This window comes from Xyrauchen texanus, chromosome 8 (genome assembly GCF_025860055.1).
Source record: "Xyrauchen texanus isolate HMW12.3.18 chromosome 8, RBS_HiC_50CHRs, whole genome shotgun sequence".
Lineage (NCBI taxonomy): Eukaryota > Metazoa > Chordata > Actinopteri > Cypriniformes > Catostomidae > Xyrauchen > Xyrauchen texanus.
The window spans coordinates 37,898,212-37,913,824 of NC_068283.1; the positions used below are offsets into that span (position 1 = coordinate 37,898,212).

The 15,613-nt window shown below is 37.9% G+C and overlaps 1 protein-coding gene across 1 annotated transcript; it reads left to right on the top strand.

Moving 5' to 3' along the window:
• Window positions 1-1,086: 1,086 nt before the first annotated feature.
• LOC127647496 (complement C1q tumor necrosis factor-related protein 6-like) lies at window positions 1,087-14,219 on the top strand. The gene is made up of 3 exons (XM_052131765.1): window positions 1,087-1,205; window positions 5,651-5,836; window positions 12,183-14,219. The coding sequence occupies exons 2-3, from the start codon at window positions 5,659-5,661 to the stop codon at window positions 12,728-12,730; spliced, it is 726 nt and encodes a 241-aa protein (XP_051987725.1). The 5' UTR covers window positions 1,087-1,205; window positions 5,651-5,658; the 3' UTR covers window positions 12,731-14,219.
• Window positions 14,220-15,613: the final 1,394 nt, after the last annotated feature.

Sequence of the window (15,613 nt, forward strand, 5' to 3'; positions counted from 1 at the left end):
TGCAAAATTATGTTTTTTGTGCCAGCCCAGAGTAAATGCTGGCCCCTGCCCGGCCACCCCTATGAAAAATTCCTGGCTCCGCCACTGCATGAATGATACCTAAGTTTTTCACCTGGCAGATGATAAAACTGGTGAAAAAAGCCAAATACGTACCACATTTACATGCACTTAAGAAAACGGTTTATTCCAGGATTTTTGCTGGATGTAAACAGGAACGCTTATTTCCTTACGCTGTTGGGGATTAAGAGAAAGCAGTTTAAAACAACTAGGTTTCTTCTGGAGAATGTGGATTATTGTGATTATGTAAACACATAAGTGACATTGTTACAGGTTTTTGAGAATTGCGTATGTGCGTGAACAAACCGGATATCAAAAACTTCATACAACAACAAGTCAACACAGTGGAAATAATAACATTTCTGGGAGTACAGTGGGAAAAATCACATACACTATAAACCCATTTACACACACCAGTGTAAAATATCAACGGTCCCTCACGTTTGCTTATATGCGCTCATACATTGGGGGAATCCCAGAGTTTGACGTAAGAGGTAAACCACACTATTGCAGTCACAATTAAATGTGAAGGAAACAAACACAGCAACAACTCTGGAATATCATGAACTGAAGAGTAGCAACGGAGAATAATGTTGTTATTTATAAGAGTTATTTACACAATCATCGCAGGAAAAACAGTACCGCTGCTCCCTATAAGCAGCATACGCAGTCTGCGTAGGGCACCAACTCACTAGGGGGCATCATCTTACCCTAGGAGGGCACCAGAAAGGGGGGGGGGGTTGTTTGGACTTGGGACAGTAAGGTACCGTTTAGCCACAAATGACCAAGAATACCCAAGCAACATGCTAAAAAACGCTCAGAACACCATAGTAACCGAACAACAATACCCTAGCAACCACCCACAAATCCCATGTGAAAGTCATAGATATTATAGACATGATTAAAAAGTATTACACAACAAATCAAATTGGAAAAGTCTGTCCTGACTGGGTGGCTCATTGTGTGTTAGCGAATGGGATGTAAGAAAAGGGAGTGGGAGACTGAATTAGAATGAAAGGGAGGGAGAGTGAGTGAAAGAGGGAGGGAAAAATAAGCTGACTGAGGAATTTTCCTTTTCTCTTTCTCTATCTTTCTCTCCTCAGCTCTCTGACCCAACTGCAGCTGCAAGCCCAGCATCAAGAACTACTGTAAGTACTGCTACATACACACACATACAGTACATCATAAGGGTTATACAGAAACTGCAGCTGACAGACTTAATCCATTTCTAAATGTTTTAATAAATGTATGAGTTTACAGAGACATTTAGAACAGATTGTGCAGCTTTATTACGGTAATCTGTGCATTACGTGTTCACATGAGGCTTTTGTGAGCTTTCTAGCAGGACGCATGCTGTGTTTAAAGATTGACAGCACAAGTTAACAGCTTGCTGGTGTTGGCAGATGTAAAACTGCAGAGACTGAGGAGAACACGTGCAAAGCGTTTGTGCTTTGCCACGGCTGAGATCTACTGCTGATGTATCGTTACCACATGCCTTTAGGGCATCTTTTAAAGCAAAGCGTTGTCTTTATAGCAAGGCACACTTCCTTTATATGCTTTTTATTCAAAATCAACAGATGATTTTGGTATTGTATTAAAAGATCAGAGATTATAATTGATTTGATGGAAAACTATTTATTTTATTTGTTTTGTCTTTATTTTTACTTTTGTTTATTTGTCAAGGCTAAATTAAGAAATGTACATAATTTCAAAATATGTATATTAAATCATTTTAATGATTTATTTAATTACATTTTAATAATGAAAAATATTAGCAGAAGATATTAACCCGATTCGGCAATAGAGGACACTGTTTCCCAAATGTACAGTTCGATCCTTCTAATTGGTCATTTGTACTCATGACAGAAAAGATCTCGCGACCCAGCAGACAATGATCCGCGACCCTCTTTTGGGTTAGACTTTTAAACATTTTCATGCTGGCATTATTAAAAGCGTTTATTTTCCTATGAGTCTCGACATGTCAGACCACGTTTGACTCTGGAACCTGTTTTAAATGACCTGTTGTTGATGAAGTACTCTAATACTTTAGTTGAGTAAAAGTACATATACCTAGATGAAATATTACTCCATTAAAAGTCAAATTACTCCCTTTAAATTTCCACTTGAGTAAAAGTACAAAAATACTTGCTTTCAAATGTACTTAAGTATCAAGAGTAAAAAGTATTGGTCTATTAAAGGAATAGATGTACCCCAAGTTTTAAAGGGATAGCTCATCCTAAAATGAAAATTCTCCCATTATTTACGCACCCTCATGCCATCCCAGATGTGTATGACTTTCTTTCATTTGCTGGACTCAAACAAAGATTTTTAGAAGTATTTCTCAGCTTTGTATGTCCATACAATGCAAGTAAATGGGTGCCAACATTTCTACGGTCCAAAATCCACATAAGTGCGACACAAAAGTACTCCAGGTGACTCTGGTGGTTAAATCCGTGTCTTCTGAGGTGATGTGATGGGTGTGGGTGAGAAACAGATCAATATTTTAGTCCTTTTTCCTTCACTTTCACTTTCTCCTTCTGTTTTTGGTGATTCTTCGTGCATATCGCCCCCTACTGGATAGGGAGGAGAACTTATGACCAAAAATGACTTAAATATTGATCTGTTTCTCATCGTATCGTGTCTGAACACATGGATTTAACCACTGGAGTCGTATGGATTACTTTTATGCTCCCTTTATGTGTATTTTATTGCTTAAAACTTTTTCCACCATTCACTTGCAATATGAGGACCTACAGAGCTGAAATATTCATCTAAAAATCTTAATTTGTGTTCTGCAGAAAGAAAGTTATACACATCTGGGATGGCATGAGGGTTAATAAAAGAGAGAATTATAATTTTCAGGTGAACTATCTCTTTAAGTGATAAAGGAAGAAAGCAGAACCTGTTTTCAGGCATAGCCGGAAGAGGCCTTTGGAGTGTTTGGGAAACTTGTTTTATGTTTTTTTGCTATTCCTTTTGGAATTTCCATTGGGATACTTCTATTTACAGCATTTATGGTGACATTTCACAGGGTTACAACATGTATACTATACAGTATATAAACAAATAAATCTAGAAAATACTCTATTTTATATAACTGAGTCGAAAAATAGCGTGAAACAGCAGCTTTAGCTGAATATTTCACTTCAAAAGAGAAGGCAAAGAATTGGTGAATCATTTATGTGAACTTGTTCATTAACATGAACCATGACTTGCTCAAATGAATTGGAATTCCTAGCACTAAATATTAGTGAATCGTTTATTTTAATCAGCTAATTTACATGAACTGTCCAAAAGAATAGATTCACTTAACTTATTCTGATTTTCCAGTGCTACATGTTAGAGAGGACAGTTTAGGTGAACATGTTTGTTTATTCGCTTGGCTCCAATGTTGCTTTCACAATACAATTTGACAATTGTGGTTGAGGAGATTCCCCTGTTCACTCTGTAAAGCGCTTTGAGTGTAATGTCAGAAAAGCGCTATATAAATGTAACATTCATTCATTAATTCAAACTCGTCGGAAAGCAACCCAGTTGTCAAAATAGCAGAGCTACTGTCCCACTACTGGTTAGTTCCAGTCACTGTTGTGAAAATGGTCCATTCCATGGTATATATATGCCCATTCAGATGTGCCTTCTGTCCCGCCTTTGCAGAGTATAGATGTAATTCTGTTTGAGAGTTAAATCTTAAATAATTTAGTGTTCAGTATTGTTGTTTATTGTGACTTCAGCTGGGTTGAAGATGTTGGAAGCATTTTCAGCTCATCACTCGGGAGAATTAGCAGATGACCTCTTGCAGATAAGAGCTGGATTGTGTCTGGATTGAGTCGAGCAGAGACAGACACATTGAACTCTGTAGTCATGTGTGCTGGTTAGACTCAGACCAACAGAAACATTAATCTGTCCTGAAGGGGCTCACATTTGTCAGGCCACATTCCACTCTTTTCTGTCTCTCTTTCCCTTTCTCAATCCATTATTTCATACCTTAATCCAGTCTAGCTTAATGATGCCATTTTTTAACTACACAGTCTAACATTAATGCATCCCACTCACATTAACTGAAGAATAACTTTGTGTGGAAATTTATTGTAGGGAGCGACTTAATATACTTGAACAAAACACAAAAATTTGAATCCATCATTTATCAAAATCTTCCCGCCATCTGAAAACTTTACAAATGTGCTGAAAATACCAGCTTATTATTATCTATGCTGATTCAGGCTAGTTTATGAAGGCTTACTGCTGCTCTAGCTTGTTTTTCACTGGTGAAGCTGGTCAATTGTGAAGCAGGTTAAAGGGATAGTTCACCCAAAAATTGTAATTCTCTCATCATTTACTCACCCTCATGCCATCCCAGATGTGAATGACATTCTTTCATCTGCAGGACACAAATTAACATTTTTAGAAGAATATTTCAGCTCTGTAGGTCCATACAATGCAAGTGAATGGTGACCAAAATTTTAAGCTAAAAAACTTTACATAAAGGCAGCATGAAAGTACTCCATATGTGGTTTAATCCATGTCTCCAGAAGAAATATGATAGGTGTGGGTGAGAACAGATCAATATTAAAAGGGATAGTCCACCCAAAATTAAACATTCTCTCATGATTTCTCACCCTCATGCCATCCCAGATGTGTATGACTTTCTTTCTTATGCAGAACACAAATGAAGATTTTTAGAAGAATATTTCAACTCTGAAGGTCAATTTAATACAATGCAGGTGAATGGGTGCCAACATTTTGAAGCTCCAAAATCAACATAAAGAGAGCATAAAAGTAATCCATATGGCGGTTAAATTCTTGTGTTCAGACATGATATGATAGGTGTGGGTGAAAAAAGATCAATAGTTAATTAATTTTAGGAAATAAAGTCTCCTCCCTGCCCAGTAGGCGGTGATATGCACAAATAATGTGAATCGCTAAAAACAAAAGAAAAATGTGAAAGTGGAGATTGTTAGAAAAAAGGACTTAAATATTGATCTGTTTCTCACCCACTATCACCCCTATCATAACGCTTCAGAAGATATGGATTTAACCACCAGAGTCGTCTGGATTACTTTTGTGTTGCCCTTATGTGGATTTTGGTGCTGCAATATTTTGGTACCCATTCACTTGCATTGTATCCTACAGGGCTGAAATATACTAAAAATCTTCCTTTGTGTTCAGCAGAAGAAAGAAAGTTATACACATCTAAGATGGCACGAGGGTGTTTTTGGGTGAACTTTTCCTTTAAGAAGTCTGGAGGGGACACAAGCACACCAGCATTCCATCCTGGGTTCCAACACCCAAAACATATATGCTGGTCTTTTCATCAGGGAAGCATATGAAAATTCCATAACAAATGAAGTTTTCTAACATTCCAAAGAGGGGGAAACAGCTCAAACCAGTTTAAGCTGGTCTTCAGGCAGTTTAGCTGGTCGGCCAGCTGATCTCCCAGCCTGAATATCTTAAAAGAGCCCAAACCATTTTAAAACCAGATTCACCTGACTAGGCTGGGAGACCTACTAAGAACAGGTAACCATCTTTGGCTTGTTTAAGCTGTATATTTCAGCAGGGTTCTTTGCAAAATTTGTGTATTTCACTATTTTCTCAGGTTCCACCATGTTTGGGTCCCTCTTGCCTACCTGTTTACTTCTTCACCTGGTAGTATCTGTACCTCAACCACCCTGCCGTCGATGCTGTGACAACCTCCAACGACTAGGCGATGCTGGAACCCTTACCGAAAGCGTGCCTGCAATGCCTGAAGTCCGCACATACATCAACATGACCATTCTCAAAGGTACTCAAAACAAGTCTCCATTGATTGACTGAATAACTGATTTTCATCTGCTTTTAGTTTTCCAAATTTCCCAATCTACTGCCTGTCTGTCTTTTGGCTCTAGTGCTCTGGATCTCGTGCAAACTATTCATAATAGTGATTCTGCAGGGAAACATGGCTCTCATTGGGCTGAACGCTAGAATTGTGTGTTTTCAGCTGCTTTCCTCCCCTTTGTGAGCCTCAGTTAACCTCTCTATACTTGGCTCTGGAATTTCTGCTCCACTGGAGGCCAATTTAGTGAACAGGACATGACGAGCCTGGCAGGAAAGATGCTGATGTGGCAGGAACAGTATGACCAGTTTTATGTGCCTCGCACACGCAGTTCTGCCGCTTCCTATATGCATATTACGCATTCTGCGTAGGACACCAACTCCCTAGGGGTTCACCAGAACTCCACTGGCTACCCTTACTTGCATGCTAGACATTATTAAAGGACCCAGAAGCAGTCACGGAACACAGACGATCGCCTCGTGCTTGCACTTTCTTTCACCCCCCATCAATTTGGCCAGCGGCGGCCCTGCGCATAGGAGTAGCTGTCATGTGTGCATGCATTTGTTGCATGTATGAAAATTAAGTCTGCAATTCTTTTGAGCTGAGGTTAGAATTACTGCAACAACAAAAAAATAGCAATAAAAAAGTAGATAAGTGGACCTAAAAGCATTCCTTTATTTTGACCTTTTTAGAAGCTGTGATTTGAGGTTTTTGAGCCTTATTTTGGTTTGGTAGATTTTTGATTGTTAGTGCCAATTTCGTGTCAGCATACAAATAAAGTGATCATACAGTATTTGAGCTATGAGGTATTGCCAAGGATATTTATTGTTTGTGCACAAGTCACCCATCAACTTTACCACCCATTGTGTTGTTAAAAAAAAACAAATCTCTGTTTTGACCTTGTATATGGTATCAAATTAAGGCCTGAATCAATCACTATATACAGGTATAATCATATAAACACAAATGTTTCTAGCTGTGCAAGCTTGATTTCACACATCGTTGCATTCTGAGATGTGTAACACATCCGTATTGCATTATGATCATTGCCACAAGGGGCACTAGCATAAACTGCCTTATACAGTTAGTTTTCTCGTTTCCCAAAAGTATCGTAAGCCTAAGTAGATTGTAGAATCCATCTTACGAGTAGTACTTCAAATAGGTTTAAGGAGTGGTGGTGGTGTAGTGGTCTAAGCACATAACTGGTAATCAGAAGGACGCTGGTTCAAACCCCACAGCCACCACCATTGTGTCCTTGAGCAAGGCACTTAACTCCAGGTTGCTCGGGGGGGGGATTGTCCCTGTAATAAGGGCTCTGTAAGTCGCTTTGGATAAAAGCATCTGCCAAATGCATAAATATAAATGTAAGTGCTCTGGAGTAATCGTACAGCGCTAAGAGCACCATAAGCACAGTGACTGCTGCAGACACCTGCAGGACAAATGTGAAATTACACCTGATACCATTTAAATACCTATAGCTACACTTTATGCTAAAACTTTATTATCAGGATACTTAAGTTTGTATATTTTTATTTTAACAGACAAGTCTAATAATAATAATGAAATGCATAAAATAGATAGTCTATATCAGTAGCGGTTCTGGTGGTGATGATTCTAAATGAGAACGCCCCCAAAGGTTCCACAACCTCGTGCCACCCCCCACAAGATGCCGCCCTGGGCAACTGCCCATGTCGCCCATGCCTAAATCTGCCACTTGTCTATATAAATGGATGAATTAGTAAACAAATTAAGCTATTTGTGTGGACTAGTTGGTAACAGAAACGTGGTGGCATGATTGATGCAGACAACTGTATAAATTAAAATCAGAGAGAGAAGAAAAAATGTCAATAACTGTATGAAAATTATCAGTATACTGTATATCGGCTAATTATCCTTGTCTCCACTTCCTATCTTCACCCAAAGGCGCTCTCGCCAGCACTACAAGTTGTGTACAGAGGTGGCATTAGGGAGGGGCTAGTGTGCGGTTCATCGCACCCCCAGCAAATGTTTGTAACAGCCAGCAGGTTATCCTCTGTATGAAGATTGTATGTGTGTCCCGTATTTCTGTCGCCTGTTTAGAATCAGAACTGGTGATGCACAATTTACAATTTGAGTCATTTGAGTCAATGCCTTTAAAGAATAAGTCAAGTGGTTTAGCAAAATGGTCAGAATCGTTCAGACAGCTAGTCTAGTTTGGAGCGTTTCTCACTTCATAAAACAGAAATGAAATAAATATAACAGAAATCAATCAAGTGCAATATTTACTGTCGTGATACACAGAGCAGATGAGGAGGTTAACTTAACTGTTGAAGCTTTATTAAGCACACTCACTCCAACTGCATGTCTCACAACAACTCTTTCTCAGTTATGGTGGAGCAGCCCCCACTTAGCAACCCCAGACCCTGCTTTATAACAACCAGAGCCCTTCTTCCAAGATGATCCTGCAAAGTTTGCAAATAAAATCATAATGCAACGGTCCTATAGAAATTCTTCTGGTGGTTCATGGCGAGCAGACAAAAGACAAATATAATAAACTGCTTTTGTGAGGAAACAGAACATAACTTAATGAATTGGCCGCCTGTCCACTAATCTTCAACATGTTTTACACTCAACAATCCTATTGGAGTGAACAATATGGGTACTTTACTATGATGAAAATGGCTGTTTTTTAAGAGAAGTCACAAACGATTTTGCGACATAGGTGTCCGTTTAAGGCTCTCCCCGTTCATACGGTGATGGAGATATTCAATGCCTGCATCTGCAGCGTTTAAACAACTCAATGTAAAGCCATTTTCCCAACCAAACAGGTATCAAAAAGTATTTTGACATGTATATTGGAGTACTACTGTATGTAAATACCATGGTGTACATAAATACACTGCAGTATGACCATCTGATACCATCACAATACCATGGTCCTGCCACAGCAGGTAGTCTTTGATCAATGCTTTGTAGCCCATAGTTTCATTAATTACTACATGAGATATACTGTATACTTGTGAAAAGGTAAAAATGCTGCTCCTAAAGTCATCAGAATTAAATGCTTTGGAGACGTTTAGAAAAAGTTCCTCCTGGTGGAGCATGTCCCCAGACCCCCAATAAGGGTACACTGTTTTGTTGTATCTGTGCTTGAGACAGTACTGTAAAAAGCTGAAAAGACCCCTGAAAGTTTGTTGCCTGTTTTACTGAGGCTGCAGCGTAGATATTTCACTTCTGTTGTCAACACGTGTTAACTGATATTAATAATATCACTTGGCCATGCCGGGTTTTGCGCACATTTAGTGACCAAATCTCAGCTCTCCCGTCAATGATTTAGCACCTCTTCAGCACCAGCAATCGAAATTCGCTGGCGCCATCCCTGGTTGTGTAGCATCGCACATGCAGCATTGCTGTCACCATTATCAAATTTGGTAATGTAAAGAGTAAAGAGCTGACCTATGCTATATTGGTGAATGTCACTGAAATCTAAGCGTCTCTTAATTTTGTGCTACATGATAACATGGTGAACCTCGTAATATTCAATGACTGCTTGTAATTAGCAGGATCATACCCGGGACCTCCGCTGTCTTCACAAATCTCAGAAGCTTTTATATTGAGAGAAATGTGTGAAAATGAAATATTACACATGCACACCTGATTATGGAAGCATTGTTCTGCACAAAATGATTGTATAAAATATTTAAATATGTAGTTAAATAGGTTGAATATTTAAGAAAATATTTGTAAACTAATATTAGAGAGGTACAATTACAAATGATTTTAAAGTTACGCACAAATATAATAGTTACAACGACGAGCAGTACTATACATTCACATTTCAGCACCATAACACGGACAGCGTCTCTCTTAAGTAGCAATTAAATGGCGTCCTCGCTCGTTCATGTTAAGTGCAGTTTTGGGCAACATTCATAAAATCGCTCATAGAAAATGCTCTTAACCGCTAGGATCAGTCGTCATTGGGAAACCAGGTCCAGTTCAATTGGCAGTGGTGTAGTGGGCTAAAGCACATAACTGGTAATCAGAAGGTTGCATCTGCCAAATGCATAAATGTAAATATTAATAAGAAGTGGAGCTGTCAAAATGAACGAATAATGCATGCTATTAATTTAAAACTTTTAACATCTTCATATTTCTTAATCACAATTAATGCATTTATCGATTTGTTACAATTGTCACAATTGCTGTAGTAAAGTGGATAGCCACAGTCTGCCAGCCAAATTTAAAGAGATTTAAGAGATTTAATGTGCATTACAATGAATGTGCAACCTATAGGGACTCGTTCTTTCGGTTAGAAAACCTCCCACTTACACTTTGGGAAACATTTAATATTATATATGTAAATTGGTGCTATTTTAGTGCATTTCTATCTTTATTGTTTGGAAAATGTTAAAAAAAAGCATTATTGTTACCATATTGTTTTGTTTTCTTTCCTAAGACGGAAAAAAGGCATTTTTACAGGACAATTATACAGAGTCAAATTTCAGCACTTTAAAAATCTGCGATTAAAATATTTAATCGACTGACAGCACTCGCACATTTTCTTTTTTATATTAAATTAATCTGAAATTGATATACAGATAAAGGTATCAGCTAACAAACTATGTTAGCAAACAGGTTTTTAGGAAAACTCTTTATTCACTTCATAACTTACAGTACTGTACATCATACTGTGATTTGTCTCAACTCTGTCAGACACACTAAAAAGCGTGCTATTTTAATTAGCACAGCAAGAATGGAAAGTCTTCATCTAATTAAGGTGTTCAGTGATAAAAAGCATTCTATACATTTTTCCTCTGTTTTCAAACTATTCAGAAGATTCTGAGACATGGCAAAATTGTATATTTTTCATCTAAACCATGTGTTGCACAATGGAGCCGTCTAGTTTTTTTCCCTCAGTTGCAGCTGCCTCTATTTTTATTTAAAATGATCATAATGGGACGATGGAGTTGATATGTTGAAGCTGTGACCACATAAATAAAATGAAATAAAACATATTAAACTTACCAGACCACGTGTCTTATTGTTGCATCCACCATGAGCAGGATGTGAGGTGAAGTGAGAACACAACTTTGATGGAAAATATTTATGATTTGATACCTTTCATTTGATATTTATATTTATGAATTTGTTGCATTTTTAAACACTTTGTTTAGCAGTTTAACATTGCGACCTCTTGCTGAGGACAGGTTAAGTTACATTTGATTCCAAGTATAGAGCATGCATTTAAAATATATATATATATATATAAAAAAAAATTAAATTTTTTTTAAATATTTAATAAATGCCCTGAGTATTCATATTTCCTTTACATTTAACTCTTCAGTGTTTTTATTATTATTAATTTCTTGATTTTTAACATAGAGCACTTTTGTATGAAGGAGGTGTGTTGTCCTTATCTAAAGAATCAGTGACCTAATAATAATAATAAACACTTTCTGTTTACTGGCACAGACATTTTAAGGAAACTCTATCGCCCCCTTAAGGACTAATAAGTCAATGGAGGAAACAGATATCATTTTGAATTCCTTGAGTGGAAAAACAAAACTTTTCTGTAAAAAATATGTTTTTTAGAAAGTAACCAGCCTGATCTCATGAAAATTACGTGACTGTGGCAAACTTTTTGCAAAATGTAATTACTTGGTTCATTTCACGTATTGCGGCAGTTTCAAGGTGAAATGTCCACTGAAAATGTCCCAGCGATGCTAAAAAGCGAGTATAATATTCTCCCAAACAGAAAAGGTTTTAAGGGTTAACTCTGTTGAGTTTTAAATGAACAAAACTTACCTCCCTAACTAAACCCCAAACCTAGACCTAACCAATAGTGTCATAAAAGCTAATGTGAGGTGAAGAGAGTAATTGCTGAAGCAACCGTGTTATTTTGTTGTACATCTATGACCCTTTTGGATCACGTGTTGACGAGCATGCTTTCTTTCTCAACAAATAATGCATTACAGTAAAAGAGATTTGATGTCACAAGATAGTATTGTGTGAGGAACAGGGCGAAAAAAACGTGTATATGAAATCATAGTCCAGTTTACTTGTGATTTGTGTGAAAATATATTAAAAGTCATTGTTGATGTAGCACCTACATTATATTGTTCATTTCACCAGGAAAGAGCCGCTATACGTAGAACGAGCTACGTAAAACTTTTTTCAAATGATGTAGATTGAAAGTTGAAAGTAACTAAGTCAATAGTAATCTGATTACATTTCCAATTAAGCTATCAGTAACTGATTACAACTGTAGATAAGTAATTAGTCATTTGTAGTGAATTACTTTTTGAGTATCTAACATTTGAGTATCTCTCTCCCCAAGGGGACAAGGGTGACCGTGGAGAAAGAGGAACCCCTGGAAAGCCTGGGCTCGAGGGTTCTCTGGGACCACAGGGGGATGAGGGTCCCAAAGGAGCTAAGGGACAAGCCGGGCCTCCGGGTGACGCCTGCAAGTCCCAGCACTCTGCTTTCTCTGTGGGCCGAAGGAAGTCTCTTCACAGTGTTGACAACTACCAGGCGTTGATTTTCGACACCATCTTCGTAAACACCCCTGAGCACTTCGACATGTTTTCCGGGAAGTTCCGTTGCCACATACCGGGCATTTACCTCTTCAATGTAAACATCCACACATGGAACTTTAAGGAGACGTACCTGCACATCATGCACAATGAGAGCGAGAAGGCGATCATTTATGCTCAGCCGAGTGACCGCTCCATCATGCAGAGTCAGAGCGTGATGTTGCCTCTACAGGAGGGCGATAAGGCTTGGATCCGCCTCTACAAACGTGAGCGCGAGAACGCCATATACAGCGACAATGTGGATATTTACATTACCTTTAATGGATACCTCATCAAACCAGAATCTGAGTGAGAAACATCGGCAGAAAGGAAGGAAAGGGACGATTTAGTGACGTAATATTTGAAAACAGGCCAAAAAATGCTTTAGCAGTTGGGCAACTTTTACAGACAAGAAGACTCTGACTAATAAGCCATAAAGGGAATTAAAGGTGAAGTGTATCATTTCTGTACCACTAGTGTCAGTGAATGGAATTGCAAACATAATTACTGTTTCCAAAAAAGTCCCCTAAACACCCCCTCCCCTAATATTGCTGTACCAAAAAATGCGCCCACAGTGTTTAGAAGAAAAAACAAGTATTAGTTGTAGAGCAATATCTAGAATCATTTTACTCTCAGTATCTCAATATGGACATCAGCCATGTGTCTGTTTTTAATCAGTTGAGAGTTTGTTGGCATAGCTACAGTCCCTGATAAAAAAAATAAAAAGTACTTGCTGTGTGTGTGTTTGTGTGTGTTTTGTGTGTTTTTGTGTATGTGTGTGTGTGTGTTGTGTGTGTGTTTTGTGTGTGGTGTGTGTTTTTTGTGTGTGTGTGTTTTTTGTGTGTGTTGTGTGTGTATTGTGTGTGTGTGTTTTGTGTGTGTGTGTGTGTGTGTGTTTTGTTGTGTGTGTGTGTGTTGTGTGTGTGTGTTGTGTGTGTTGTCTGGTTCTGTTTATAGGACAAAGGGAGGCTTTTTATGTATGTGGCTTTCCTTTTTCAGAAGCAAGACTCCACTTGAGAGAGACTAAGATGATAGCAATCCATAGAGAGGGAGTGATAGCAAGATTCAACATTTTCAAACCACAGCAGACAGATTGCGTCCTATATTCATGACTTAAAAGAATTGTTGAGTAAAGCAGAAATTTCATTTAGTGTCTTAATCCCTGCTTCAGTCTGTGCCGCCGAATCTGACTCTCGGGAATTGAAAGATTCTGAGACGATAATGCACAAAGAAATAACGCTGAGTAAAAATACAAATCGAATAGTAAACCTCGCTAAACATCTGGATGTTGCTAATTAAATCAGGTGCTTGATGTTAAATGTTTGTACTTTCAACACATTTTAACAGGTGCTAAAAGTTACATACTTGACTTCCATTGTGAATATTTTGGTGTGTAAAATGAACAGCTATATTTGTTGTTTTCAATGGATGTACTTGATAAAATGTCTAGCAAACAGTGTTTTCTAAATGATTTTTAATGCCATAATAAAAGTTTAATCCAACTGGTGTCAATTTGGAAAAAATAAACAGGTGGTAACTGAAACCAAATCCATACTTGAGGATAGCAATACATGATCACATGATGTATTTCATGACCAGAGGACATGCTGGTGCTATCACACACTCTAGTGGTGAAGTGGTGCATATTATTATGATGAACAGAGGAATCGATTAACTCACTTTATGATTTATGTATGTAGAAAACTTGAATGAAATGACTTGGAGAAGGATAAGAAAGCATTTCAAATTTTATTTTACAGAAGTCATTATTTTACAACAATAAATGCACATTTCGACACAAATGTGACTCCATTTATAAACGCAACTACAAAATTACCAGTATGGGGTTGAAGGCACACATTAAGGGAATTTTGTTATTTTCTGGTCACAAAGTGTATAAAGTACTTTTACTGAATATTGATATAGCAGCATAGATTTTGTGAAGAAGAAAAAAAGAATACAACAGAAGGATGTTTTGGAATGGTTTTTTTAGGTGGTGAGGGGGCTTTTTACCCTACACTTGGGGTAAAAGGCCCCCAGAGGGGTTATAGTGATAGAGAGATATAGGGGTTTTAGTTACAGGGCAAAATATGTTAAATAATGCAAATACTTTTGAGATAGCGTAGATGCTATTTTGAGTAACAAATTAAGATGATGCTTTTTCAAAATATCCACTTCACAAAAGTATGCAACATTTACTGTTAATTTCAATCATATTTTACATTTTATTACCTCTTAATCATTCTACAAGCAAATAATCTCCATTATTTCATTTGGCAGATGCTTTTATCCAAAGCACTTATTACAGGGACAATCCCCCCAGAGCAACCTGGAGTTAAGTGCCTTGCTCAAGGACACAATGATGGTGGCTGTGGGGATCGAACCAGCGACCTTCTGATTACCATTTATGTGCTTTAGCCCACTACGCCACCACCACCACTCATTATCAGTCAGTGTGAGCTTTGAACATTCCCCCCACTCAAAAGGGCCTTTAACCCCTGCAACAGCAGGCTTTGCACCCCAAATACGATCTTATCACTTATTGAAAAACTTTTGATTTAATGACCCCGAATGCAGTTGAAAATGACAAATACGTATTTTATCTTCAAATAAATGTATGCTAAGTGGTTGTCAAGCAGGTGGCTACTGATCTGAAATTGAACCATTGGTATCAGGCTCTGTGGTTCATGCGATGTAACTATGCCCTCTCCCTTTACCTATTGCCCAGACAAGTGCATTCAAGTGTACAGATATGATCTGAGAAAACTCAGCATGATATGAGCAGGATTCGAACAGGTTACACAAGGTTACCCACCTCATTGCCATATAGGGAGTGGAACCCAACAGAACAGCTCAGATTTAATTTGGTCTTTTCCTCCCCTAAGAGGGTTTCGGCAATTGAACGGCTCAACAGATGCATTGTCTATTTCTAATCCCATAGAAAGTAGCCACCCACCTTCTGAAAGACTGCATTCATGGGAAAACACGAACTGATATGATTGAGATACATTTTTGTCTATTTGTGTTCTGCTCTAAAATATTTAGTTAGCTTAATATTGCTTATTGAGTAAAGCTTGCTTGCAAAACCATAGTGATGTCCGATTTGTGAGCGAATCGTTCTGTTGAGTTGATTCTTTTCAATTCATTGTTTGAATCTGTTTACAAACTGGTCTGAATTTCTTGATCAGTGAATCAG